The sequence below is a fragment of the Vitis vinifera genome, chromosome 2 (assembly GCF_030704535.1).
Source record: "Vitis vinifera cultivar Pinot Noir 40024 chromosome 2, ASM3070453v1".
Classification (NCBI taxonomy): Eukaryota; Viridiplantae; Streptophyta; class Magnoliopsida; order Vitales; family Vitaceae; genus Vitis; species Vitis vinifera.
Window position 1 is genome coordinate 6,726,927 of NC_081806.1, and position 13,806 is coordinate 6,740,732.

The 13,806-nt window shown below is 35.3% G+C and overlaps 1 protein-coding gene across 2 annotated transcripts; it reads left to right on the forward strand.

The window, feature by feature from the left end:
- Positions 1-53: 53 nt before the first annotated feature.
- Positions 54-13,313, forward strand: LOC104878186 ((S)-ureidoglycine aminohydrolase). Of its 2 annotated transcripts, none has more exons than XM_059734037.1 (14): positions 54-215; positions 340-457; positions 714-842; positions 3,491-3,578; positions 3,653-3,729; positions 5,808-5,847; positions 6,683-6,749; positions 6,945-7,030; positions 7,203-7,284; positions 7,713-7,769; positions 8,616-8,654; positions 9,056-9,126; positions 12,945-12,998; positions 13,084-13,313. In XM_059734037.1, exons 2-14 carry the CDS (start codon positions 397-399, stop codon positions 13,151-13,153), a joined length of 921 nt encoding a protein of 306 aa, XP_059590020.1. In that variant the 5' UTR covers positions 54-215; positions 340-396; the 3' UTR covers positions 13,154-13,313. The 2 variants fall into 2 exon arrangements, with proteins under 2 accessions (XP_059590020.1, XP_059590024.1); XM_059734041.1 differs by having other exon boundaries at positions 115-196.
- Positions 13,314-13,806: the final 493 nt, after the last annotated feature.

The window sequence follows — 13,806 nt, forward strand, 5'->3', positions numbered from 1 at the left end:
CACCTATTGTGATAGATTTATAAAATTATTTTCCTCTTTGCCTTTTCCAAAATTAAAAATTAAAATATGGGGTGAGAAAAACCCCAATGTTGTGATTGGGTACATCTACCTGTCCACAATGAATTGGCAGAGACACTCCGAGGAATAAGAATAAGGACAGGGTCACAGTCCACTACCTGTTCAGTTCCCTGTTATGGTTTCCACTTCCTCAACTGGTCACTGCTCTCAATTTAATTGTTTTCTATTTTGATTCCACTCTGAGATTCTCATTTCTCACTTTCTTTGTCCTTTTCATTCCCTCTCCCATTTTTTTTTTCTTTTAATTTCACATTTGCATAGAGGATTGAAGAGGAGGAATAGCACACAAATTACCATTCCACACTCCTTTAACCCAAAATGCAGTTTCCCTCGCCAGTTTCAGCAAGAGTTCTTGTCATCCTATCAATTATTATTCCAAGTACAACAATTCTCCATCTTCACCTTTTGTTCTTTTTTCTCTATTCCGTTTGGTTGCCAAGAAAACACAGGAAAAGAGAAGAAAAAGAAAGATGACGTTTTGAATCATATTTGTGATTATTTATAAACTCTGTTCAACTGGGTTTAATATAAATTTTGGGCTTAGTTGAGTTTAAATGAGTATTCGTATTGGTTTTCTTGGCGATAGAGCGAAGGTTTGGGGGCACAGAGTTTCTGATTTATGAACTCTCTTCCAGGTTTCATGAATGTATCAGTTGCTGATGAAGGGTTTTGTTCAGCGCCTTCGAATTCCGACAGCTATTCGAACTCGGGACATATGTACTGGAAAGTCACGAATCCTACGCTGGCTCCTTCTCATCTTGAAGGTGAGTGGGTGTGATTGTGATTTGTGTTCTTCATAGAACTGGTTTTGTGGAAATTTAAAAACGGGGGTTTGTGATTCTTGTTTTGTTTAGAATAATCAAGAAGATGGCTTGTTTTAGATTGATTGGTTTTGTGGATTGCTTTTGAGTTGTATTTAATCCCCTGTTTGATTGCTGAGACACTAGGGGATAGGAATGTTTTAGAGAACTACTATTCAATCTGTCCAAAATTTGCTATTTCCTTAAGGTGGCTTCCATGCCCAAGAAAATGATCTATGAAGATAAATCTTCACAAGTTAATAGAAGGAGCATGATAATTCTGTAAAAAAGTTTGCTCATGTTTCATTGTAAAGTATTACAGATACTCAAAAGAACTTAAAAGCGAAAGTTTTTTCATTGATGGAGTCTTTGATTGTTCATCTAAAAAGCAAAAAAAAAAAAAAAAAAAAGGCAACAAAAGTAACCTCCCCTTCAAGAAGATCCTAACTATTATATAAAATCTAACATGGTTAGGGAGCCCCCATCTATATGTATCTTAACCTATATCAAAAGATTACAAAGAAATGATAATTTTAGCTCATGATTACACGTTTTCTTTGGTTTCAAATCTTTAGTTCCTTTCCTTCCACAATGTCCAAAACACACACAGTGGAATAACCCTCCAAACCTACTTTCGTTTTTTATCCACAAATGAATTGTGCCATCCTAATCGAGTCACTTCAACTGAACAAGGCATCACCCACACAATCCTATACAAGTAGAAAATCAAATTCCATAATCCTCTGGCTCAAGTGCAATGTGGAAGAATGTGGTCTACTGGCTCTTCCTCTTCCATACAAAGAAAACATTGATTCACTAGAGACCATCCTCTTCTTTGTAGCTTATACATATCTTGATTATGCCACCTTTTAGGTCTAGTTGCACCATCGCATGCCACTTGCCCCATCATTGTAGACATTTGCTTATCTTGTGCCATGTGTCTAGCAAGCACATCAACTCATCATGTTAGATACCTTGCAACATTGCATTCTAGGTGTCATCTCCATAATACACCAGCAACCCACTTGCTTGGGCTTCTCCTAATGCCATTGTGCCACATTCTAATGTCTATAGGTGTCATGTTCTTAGTGTCCAACATCCCTTACTTAGTCTTTCATCAATGCCAAGTGCTATACCATGTTGACCACATGTGTACCACTTAGCCCGCTGATGTATGTATAGGTAGCCCTAAAGTTTGCTAGGCTCTCTTCTTGACCTATGCGTGCGAATATTGCTAACTCCTTCCCTCTAAGGCATGCATAACCCATGTCGTGTGCTAAAGTTGCACCCCCATGGCACTATGTCCATGGTTGTACTCATGAAATTGCACTTATGCATTTGTGCTAGAAAGGCTCACCATCATACCTTGATTGTGTTTGAGGCTCCATGTTGTGCCTTTGGAATGTCCTAGTTATTTCCACCCACATTCTATCACCACTCTTAGTACTCAAATGTCACCCTTCACCCCTTCCCCCCTAAAGTGGTTTTTAAGAACTTCCCATTTTGACCAGATGAGACATCATGGGTGCTTGTACAGGCATAATGAATTTCCTTTAATTATAGAAAATCCGGAAAAATATTCTATCGCTTGGAAACTCTTCCTCAAGGAATCAAAAGAGGCTTAGAAATTATTCCAAAGTGTGTCCAATTATTGTCTTGCAAGCTTTGTACTTATAACAAATTTCTTTTTGTGAATAGGTGCTTGTAGTGAGTGTTACTGTGATCAGATGTGCATCAACAGGATTAAAGACATCCAGAAAATTGTTGTGAAACAACTTTTCTAACTGCTAAATCTCTTGCGGCTTCACTTGATCATCAAGTGAAGTTTTAGGTTGACTTGTTGACATCTTGTTGTTTGTAAGTTTCAAATCCACATCCAAGGATTTGGAAGCTCATGATTTGCATTGATTCTATTAGTCTTATCAATTCCTTCATATTTATCATCGCTATCATATTATGAAATATGACCAGCCTTGCCTAACTCCCAATGCTTTTGGACCAACTTTCAACTCAAGGCATCTCCTTTAAAAGAACAATCTCAACCCAATGAAATTTCACACCTGAATTTTTGTTGAGTCAAGACACCCATTTTCACGAATGCGTGCTATCAGCCCCAAGTCACCACCAAGCCAATGCCTAGCACTCTTGCACTTATCAGCCTCACGAGCACCCTTGCTTTTCACCTTGTATTCAACATGACATGTCACCTCACATGCCATAGTCACTCATGGGTGCAAGGTGCCACCACATGAGCTTTGGTCCTGCATCAACATATTCAAGGTGTTTTCAATTGGCCACTCCACATCATTCCAAAGGGATTGCTGAAAAAGCATCATGTTTTCCAGATATATAAACAGTTTTTATTTCCATAGATTATTGAGATAGAAAAACCTGCCAGTGACACATTTGTGATCTGCTGCAGATATGTCTTTTATTTTCAAAATCATCAAGTTTAGTCTTGTATGGTAAATTGGCTGAGTACAATTATCTGGAACTAACTAATGGAGTAGAATGTTAAAATTTGTCTCCATTAATCTTCTTTTTGTGCCACAACCAGACAGATGGTAAAGAAAAATGATCTTGTGGATTTTAATTTTGTCCTTTCTTGGCAGACTTGCCGGGCTTCACTCGCAGTGTGTATAAAAGAGATCATGCTTTAATCACGCCTGAAAGTCATGTATTCAGCCCTTTACCTGAGTGGTAAGTTCAGTTTTGCATTTAATAAACTACTAGAAACTGCATGCATTACTTGGTGAGTTGAATTTCTTTGACAGGACCAATACACTGGGAGCATATTTAATCACACCAGCTATGGGCTCACACTTTGTAATGTACCTAGCAAATATGCAAGGTTTGTTAATTTTAAACTATCACTTCTTGTAGCATTTTCATGCATCTGGTGGAATCTATGTTCTTCTTTAGTCTGGATTCTGCACAGAAGTTGATGTGATAAGTTTCTGATTTCCTTTTTTGCTTCTTATATTTAGATAATTTTCATTATGTATCCATTATGTACAAGTTGATGCATCCATCAAATCATGTACCTGATCTGAGATTCAGTAGAACATTGCATGATTAGGAGTTGGACTTAATACTTGCTTTAGTGCTTTCTAAGGGTTAGGGATGGACACAGAGGGATCAGATGATACCAGGTTGGAAAGGGAGAAGGGTGATTGGTTCTTGGTAATGTTGTTTCATGGAGTTCTGGGTTTGACCTTGTGGGGATGATGAGCTGTGGTATGGTGGGAGGTGCGCTTGGTTGGACATAGGGGTAGATTTCCATTGAAGGAGATTTGTTTTTAAGGAACGAGGGTGTTGTTCTTAGTGATCTGCTGATGAGGGAAGAGAAGGTACATGTTCTTAAGTGGGGAGTGTGGATCACTTCTCATTGCAAAGTTGCTTCAGAGCTGCAGTACCTTATTTTTAAGTTGGGTTTTAATGGGAAACAGCAAAGGAGGTTGGGCAACTTTTGAAAGGATACAAAGGTAGGTTTCTGAGAAAAAGAAATCTCTTAGTGTGGAAAACTGCTTCACCACTATATCATACAACTTATGGAAGGAGGAAAAGAAAAAAAAAAAAAAAAGCTTTTAAAGATGTGGAGTTGGAACTACTGAAGTTGAACTGTTGAAGTATATAGTTCCAAGTTCCTTGTTTTGTTGGAGGACATCGAATTGTACTGGTAATAGCCATTACCTTTTCAGGCTTCATGGATGAGATGTTCACTATTGTGCCCCTCCTTTTGATACTTTTAGTGGATTGCTTTACTTTTTATTTATTTTTTATTTTTATTGGGAAATAAAAAGGATTTACACCGGGAGTATATATGCAGAAAATAAAAAGAAAAACAAATAATCCCAGAAAAGCAGTGCTGAACAAAAGAATCTATGCAAACTAGCTAAAATGCAAGCCCTCAATGAAGTCCATCAGAGTAAGATCCAACCCATAATGGACCCTAGCCCAATCAAAAAACGATTTCAAGAGAACGTCTTTCAGCATCTAACCAGTGAATGCTTCCTATCAAAGAAAAAAAGGTTGGATACAGCATAATTCATCTCCAAAAAGCCCTTCTTGTTTCATTTTATAGAAAGTACCTTTATTATGAGATCTCTTCTCAGTTTATTGTCTTTATTTTTCTTTCCTTCTTTCTTTCAATCCCATAATCTGCAGAAAGAAGGATAATTGTGGCAAATAACCTAGTGATTGGGACTAAAAAGTGAATTTAAACTGGGTTGTGCTTTCCATGAGGTCAAGTAGACTGACAATTGCCCCTAAATTAATGCCATGTGGCAACTCAACTTAGCTAACCCTTGTTTCATCTATTTGGGTTTGGGTGTGTGAATTATGTTCCTCTATTCTGCTTTATTTTAAAATTGTTATTTGTCAACTTTTTTTTAATCATTATCCTGACCCATGCTCTTGCCAATGATTTGTTTATTCATTTAGTTGGGGAATCTATACTATGCTTCAAAACTACTAATTTAGAAGTCTTACCTGTTTGACAACGTGATAGCTTTTTGTTTGGACCATCTTTCCTGTTTTCATGGCCTAACTCACATGTTAAATCAATTACCTAGTCGTTTCTCTGTCCATGTGGTGCCCCTTATGTGGAGCTCCATTGTCTTCTGCAATACTCTTGAAGTCCTTAATAATGACACACAGTATGATTACTCCATCCATCAACAATCATGCAATTCTTTCTTTGCATAAAGATCTCATAGTCCAGATATGCCACATAGGCATTGCTGAATTTGCATATTTTGTTCCATAAATGAAGACTTATCCTTTGTGATCATTGGTGCCATGGGTTTAGTTATATTTGGCCCATAATTCTTGAGTGTTATCCATGTTTTTGTTAGTCCTCATTTCTTTTTCTTTGGCTATTCACTAATTTTCTTCTTTAGGATAACGAAAATTATTTCTACTGCACAGGAAATTCAAGGTCAGGGCTTCCTCCATATGATGTCGAGAGGTATGTTTTCTTAATTTGTTCCCAGAAGAAGAGACTAGTTTTGTAGGTTTAGGCTTCACCAAAGAATCTGTATGGTACTTAGATAACTCAAACATGTTTGATGTTGCCAAGTTAGCATTTTCTAACCAGTGCTAGACTATGTCTTAGCACTAGGGAAACTAAACACCAAACATAGGAAGAAAACACACTTAAGCTTGAAAGGATGATGTTGAGAGGTATGTTTTCTTAATTTGTTCCCAGAAGAAGAGGCTATTTTTGTAGACTTAGGCTTCTCCAAAGAATCTGTATTGTACTTAGATAACTCAAACATGTTTGATGTTGCTAAGTTGGCATTTTCTAACTCGTGCTAGACTATGTCTTAGCACTAGGGAAACTAAACACCAAAGAAAGGAAGAAAATACACTGAAGCTTGAAAGGATACAATTCTATTGCTTAGAAGAAAGCTTTGCAAGCATTTCACTTGGCTATGCCTTAAGAGCTCTCAAATCTAGGCTGCCTTGGCCAAATAGGTTCTCCTTAGAAAAATCCTAGAATCCTTAAGGTGTTTTTGGGAATCTCAAGAATTTTCTTATATTTGCTACCATCTATATAATATTTACATAGTTCTGTAGCATTCTGGATATACCTAGTCCTTATGATGCTCAAGAGTATTCCATAATGTTTGAGAGACTCCCACCTAACTTTCTGTAGAACCTTCATGCCCACCATAAGTACAATGGTGTGATACTATGGTACTATTAATTCTCCAATGCTTGGCTCTTTAAAAGATAATTATATTGGGTTTTGTCATTGCATATGATGTACTGTATGTTTTCTTTTGAACTTTCTCCTGTAGGTTCGTATTTGTGGTTCAGGGCACTGTGACACTCACTAATGTATCTGATGTCAACCACGAACTGATGGTAAGTGAGTTTCATTGATGCTTTTATTAGTATCGTATCATTCAACCTCTTATGCTTATAGCTCTGGTCTTCTAGATATTAAACATATGGAGTTATTAGGTTGTTTTTTATTCTTTGTAAAAGACTAATTGAGTTGTTTCTTATTTTGTATTAAAGACTTGAATAATTCTGATTCCATTAATCTATGTAAATTAGGTGGATTCATATGCTTATCTACCACCTAATTCTGAACATTCCATTTCATGTGATGCATCTGCTACTCTTGTTGTATTTGAAAGAAGGTTTGTTTGCCCTACACACTATATTTGACTAAGATAATATTCAGATATTATTGAGATCAACATTTTAATTTCCTTACTCAATTTAGATATCTTATTTGTCAGGCTTAATATTCAGATACCTATTATGGTACTCTAATTACTTTAAGAGCTAAAGGAATCTTTTTCCTTTTAGGTATGCCTCTCTGAAAAATCATATTACTGAGCAGATTGTTGGTTCAACTGTTAAGCAGCCGCTTCTTGAAACTCCCGGTGAGGTAAGTTGTCTGTTGTGTGTGTGCGTTTGTTATTTTTATTTTTTAATTCTTATTATGTTGTTTATGAAATTTCTACAAGACTTTAAAGCATATCATTTTTAATCCATTTTTTTTCTAATTCTTATTATGTTCTTGTATATTCATTGCTGGATTTAAAAAAATAAATCTTTTAGACTTTCATAGAACAATTTGTATCTTTTCAAATATTCTTATTTTTGAAGCATTTGAATTGTATTATCAATATATTATCAATATATTTTTTTTCTGCACTCCAGAAATAGGTAATCAAACTGATATTCATGGCACTTTCCAGAAAGTATCTTTTGTTATTCTTTTTCTAAGTTTTTATTAGGCTTGAACTTAGATGATCAATTCAGAAGTTTTCATTACCATTGTGTTTAACCTTTTCTTTTTCCTCCTGTTATCAGGTTTTTGAACTCAGAAAGCTTCTCCCCACATCCGCACCTTATGATTTTAATATCCATGTAAGGCACACTTTAGTTTTTTGAATTTAATGCTTGTTTCTATATCATTATTGATCAGTGTCTGCAAATAACAGTTTAAGATTTACATGGATTCTGTGTGTTGTCTATTAGTTTTGAATATTTAGATCAAATCATTGTCTTGGATGTGGCTTGAAGGAAAAAAAATAAAATTATATTAAGACCCTTGTGTTGATATTATCTAAATACTACTAACAATTTAGGAAGGTGAAAAAGATTAAATGTATTATAATAGAGATATATTGGCTATAAAAAAAAAGTATTATGATAGAGATATTGGATTTGTATGGGTTGGGATGTTGTTTATGGGAAATGACTAATAAAAAATATTTATGCTTTATCAGCTAACTTGGTATATGGGACACCGCCTTATATAATATTGTAGTAGGTAACCACAATACATTTGTCCTACATTGTGAAGTCTACTGTAGGACTTTGGTACATTACAGTTGATCTAGTTGACTTCAATTGGGTGATGGCTTGACATAGTGAATGTGGGGTTGTGGATATCTTGTCTTTCAGTTTCAAAATGAAATAAGCACTTCGCTATGCTATTATAGAAAAGGTTTTTGATGCTTATTGTGCAACTGGTAGAATTTATGTATGATTGATGTACTGAAAGTGAATCAAACTTTGATCTGGATAAGGTGGATTGTCATGCTTATTTATAAACTAAGCATACAGAGTTCTCTCTCTCTCTCTCTCTCTCTCTCTCTCTTCATTTGACCTCAGCTGGATTCATATTGGCATTGGGAAAATAATGAATCATGAACCTTTTTAACTTACAACAGTTTCTTGATTGTGACATTTTTTTTTCAATGCCTGCAGATCATGGATTTTCAACCTGGAGAATTTCTTAATGTGAAGGTATGCTTTTCTTTCTTTCCAATTTCCACTGATCTATTTAGTTTCAAAGGTCTTAATTCCAAATTTTGATTACAAGCAGACTCTTTTTCAATTGAAATAGATTAGTTTCAGGGCTTGGTTAACTTGAAAATTGTACAATTCAAGTATCATAAAATTTTTAACTCTGATTTCAGTCACTCCAAGAGGAATTTGCTCATAGATAATTTCTCAAATGTGAGTGTGGTTTAATTCACCTTCTTGGTACTAAATCACCTAAGAAAACCATGAAGAGCCCTTTTCCACTTTAAATTCTATTAATTACGTTTTGGAGTTCATGTTCTTCATATTTGTTTTATATATCTGATTCCCTTGGCCTGTGAGGTGAAAATCATACCATTTGTTTGGCTTGTTTGCTTTTGCAGGAGGTCCACTACAATCAGCATGGTTTGTTACTCTTAGAGGGCCAGGGAATTTATCGCTTGGGTGATAGCTGGTATGAATTCATTAACCTTAGGGTTTAATCAACAGAATTTTGTAATATTGTTTATGAATCATTATGGAATAAAGAGCTTATAAAATCTAAAGAAATGAGAGAGCTATGTGGAAAACAAGTGTTCAGGAGTTTGCTCTACTGTTTATAAAGTGTTCAATGTTCCCAAAATTTTCCTCCAAGTTTCAGAAGTATTAGGTGGGTTGTGATCTGGCCCACCCATCATCATGGCTTCATCCTCAACATATCAAAGTGAGATCATGCACATATCTAGACCCTTTTAAATAGATCTAAACACTCTTAGGATGGACAAATGCCAACATCGATAGAAATAATTGAGAACTTTATACTTTACCTCTTTTAGACATGCAAAAGAATTATTTATGATACCTAAACTGAGTTATTATCACATGAAGAGAATGATCAAGTTCCAACATTTTCCTTTTTACTGCTCATATATGGGGTGTGGTCAATCAGCTCAATGTTTACATAGGGTGATCATTTTATGTGAATCTCATTAGAATTGTGAGAGGCTGTGATATTGTAGATTTTTTGCTTACATACATATATGTAGAATGCATGGTACCACTATATAAATGTTCTAAGACTTGTGGCCTTCACAACCCTTGAGTACTAAATGTCAAAATATTGTGTGAATGGCCGAATACCTTGGCCTTGAGTTTTGTATATTATATATAGACTTTACAAGGATGCTATACATGGAAAGCAAATAAAAGCAAATAAATTCCAGCATGATTCTAGCCCTATACATGTAAACCATAATCTGTCAAATAATGTATGCTAACTGTATAGAATAATAAATGGAGAAATAAAGAAACAATTGTGGGCTAAAATAAGGAAAGAAGGGTGGACAGCAAGTGTGGGCTAAAATAAGGAAAGAAGTGTGGACAGCAAAGCTGTCCTTTGACACTAAATGCCTGCATGAAGTGTGTGATATTTGAATAATTTATGTGCCTGATCTGAAATGTGTTATATTTGAAAATAAGTGCTAGAAATCCCTCACTCCCTTCTCCTCCTCCCCCGCCCCCCAAAAAAAAAAAAAAAAAAAGAAGGAAAGAAAAGAAAGGATAAAACACACACAAGCAAAAGACTTAGCACCTCAATGGGATGTGTTGCTTAACCAAACAACTTGACCTGAACCAGTAAGTCTTAACACGTTTTGCATCCGTTAGCTTGGAGTGTCCTATGATATTTGATATAGTGATCAAGAATAGGAATGATGGAGTGTGACTATCATGAGAACAACAGGAGGAAAGAGCAGAAAATTTCTAATCACATCAGGCTTACATCAACAATTAATAGTGCTTACTTAATTGCTTAGGCTGTGGATGAACCTACTAGGAAGATGTCTCGTGGTGCATTGCAATGTAAGCCTATGATGTGATGTTCTAGGATCTAAAGATTTTAAGTTAAGCAAGAGTAAGACATAATGTATTGATTGTAATCTTAGCAAAATTAGGAATCAAAAAGATGTCCTGGAAATAATTTTTTAAAAAACAGCAGTCACCTTTACTCTCATATTGATTATCCTTAATATAGAGGAGATGAAGAGCATGCTTGTAGAATCAAAGAAGGTTAGATGAAGTGGAGAAGTTCATTTTTATGATTGTATAACACATGCCAAGCTAAAGGGAAGCTTTTGTTTAGTAGTAGTTGGAATAGCTGAGTTTGTGGTATAGAATGTTGGCATTTAAGAAACAATATGTTTGAAAAATTGAGTGGAGCTGAAGGTGGTTGGTGTTCTGAGGTGGGGAGGGGGCCATAGGGTCAAGTCAAAAGCTATTCAAACAGGGTGGATCTTTTTGACTTTTGTTCTCACTCGTATTTCTGTGGATGACTGTCTGAGCTAAGTTTTGTACGATATTTAGTGTGGGGACTCTATACTTAAGGATCATTTTCTGAATCTTTTTTCTATTGTTTTAAACAAAGATGTCTTGCTGGCACCATGGCTGATTATAGATATGTGGATGGTAGTTCTGGCTATTGTAATCCAAGGTTCATCAATGGATTTTATGATCAGGAATTGGAAATGGTGGCATCCTTTTTTGTGTCTCCAAAATGTGAGTGTGCATGAAGATGGTGACAAGTTAGCATAGAAGTAGGCCAAAGATGGAAGATTCTTTATGGAATCATTCTATAAGCTTCTAAGTGCGGATTGCAGCCAAGTTGGTTTCTTTGCTTGGGAAAAGATCCTTACTTTGGACCAGCTTATAAAATGGGAAGAGTTTAGCCAATTGGTGTTGTTCAATGTAAGTGGGATGAAGAATCAACCAGCCACTTGTTCATTATATGAAGACACAAAGTTTATGGTCTTTAATCTTTATTACTCTCAACTTTTGGTATTATTTGGGTGCTTCTTGAAATTGCTTGAGGATAGCATGACTAGCGGGTGCTGAGGGATGGTCAGGAAAGGGAACAGGAATGTACGGCTTAGAGCCCCACTATGTTTAATTTGGTGTATTTGGAAATAACACAATAGAGGGATCTTTGATCAATCGAAATTGCTGCTGAAATTTTTTTATGATTTCTTTGTTTGAAATAGTGGGGCATGGAAGCTTTTTTATTTTTATATCCTTAATTGATCTTCTGGGTAGTGCATAAGGAGTGAAGAGGTGTTTTTTTCTTTTTTTTCTTTTTTAAAAATTATTTTTAGCCTTTGTATACACTCTGTAAATGGGCTGCACCCCCCATTCTTGGCACTAATTGTATAAGATTTACTGATTAAAAAAAATGGTGCTTTGGCTATGTGTAATGAAGGATCATGAGTAACGTCAAAGAGTAGTTTAAATAAGCCGAGTTTGCTAAGAGGAAAAGACACAAAAGAAGAAAAAAAAGGTAGATATGGTTAGAGGTTATGAGAAGTGTATCATACTAAAGATGAAATGTAAGTTATGGTTTAGATAGAAATGAATGTCCAAAAAAGATTCTTGTAGCCAAGTGCAGTTAGTTGGAATTAAGACTTCGTTGAATTGAGTTGTAGTTTTGAGTGTGATTGACTAGTGCAAGGACTTTCATACTGAGTGTCCTAGTGTTGGCACATGGCTAAGTTTTGGCAGGGTTAGAATCAACTTTGAGGTGTCCTGGTAATAACCATGTCTAGCTTAAGAATGTGGTTGAATGGATTGTGGTCTGATCATTGTGACTCTCATTTCAATCATGAGCTTTCACACCTAAATGCTCTTTCATCTATTAATGGCACCATTGAAATGATATTTTAAACCCAGGCAATTTCCATTCTGATGATGCCAAAATCATCCAAGAGATATGTAATCCAGCCAAGGGGCAAGTTTGTTTGTGACTCTGTGGGAGAAGATGCTGAATGTGACTGTTATTAAAACATGTCAGCAAACTGAAACGCTAACTAATAGCGATACGGTATGCATTATGTTTTACAAAACTGGTTCATAAAGAACATAAAGTCTGTATCTCGGAGGTAGAATACTGGGTATCTGTTTGACACTGTATTTTTCTGAAAAGTTTATTTGATTATCTTGAACATCCTTAGAACACATAAGTAGGAGCATATGTGGAAAATGAATTGTTTGAAAAGGCCTTTAACCAATTTTTACCCTGGATGGAATGAAAGCTATTATATCTTCTTGTTTGCTTTTATTCTTTGGCACCCCAATGCTAACAGTACCAGCAAGAGGTTTAACTTTTAATTTGATGCCTGTTCAACATTTCCCTTTTTATCCCATCATTTTCTGGCAACTTTCCATTTGTCCTTATTTAAAATTACCTTTGCCTACCATGTAAATTCTGTTTCTATAGCAATTTTGATGCATTCTTCGTATAAATAGGTACCCAATTCAAGCAGGTGATGCCATTTGGATGGCACCCTTTGTGCCTCAATGGTAAGTGATGCACGCATGATTTTTTTGAATCATCCCCCAGTATGGTTAAATCATGTTGATAATGATATTCTTACTAATTTTTCAGGTATGCTGCACTTGGCAAAACCCGGTCACGCTATCTGTTGTACAAAGATGTAAATAGGAATCCACTGTAACTAAATGTTTCATGAAGTATGTCCATATATTGCAATCCTATGATTCCAACAATGGTGGATCAATTTCTGATGCAGTGCATTATGTTTCATAGATAAGAACCATCCTGACGTTGAAAGGATTAATTACATAAGCTTTTTAATATGTGGAAATATTTGCTAAGAGTTGTTATTCTACCTAATGTTGGAGGAAACAATGCAGAAGAAAAGAATTAATGTAAGTGAGAAATATAATTCTAACAAAGAAGTGCTAAGCATTGTCATTGTCATGTAAATATAAGATACAGAGATTCTTGAGTAATATAATCAATTGTTAATTCTATGAAATTTGCAGAATCGGCTTAGTGATGTCAAGAAGGTTTGTTTGTTTTTTTTTTTTTAATTAAAAATACGCTTTAATTTATAAGAGATCTTTTATATCAAATCCTGATAAATTTTGTATAGGTTTACGAGCAATGTACCTTGATATGCCTTCGATTAACTTCAAAGTTATAAGATGTGGCAACATTGATCTCTTTTAGTTACAAGTGACAGTGCATCAGAATAACAAGCTTAAATTTTAAAATCCGAAGGAAAATTTGTTTGGCACAATGTTAAAGTATTCTTATCTTTTAATAATCCAGTACATGGTTGGCAAGTAATTTTCTGTCTTCCAC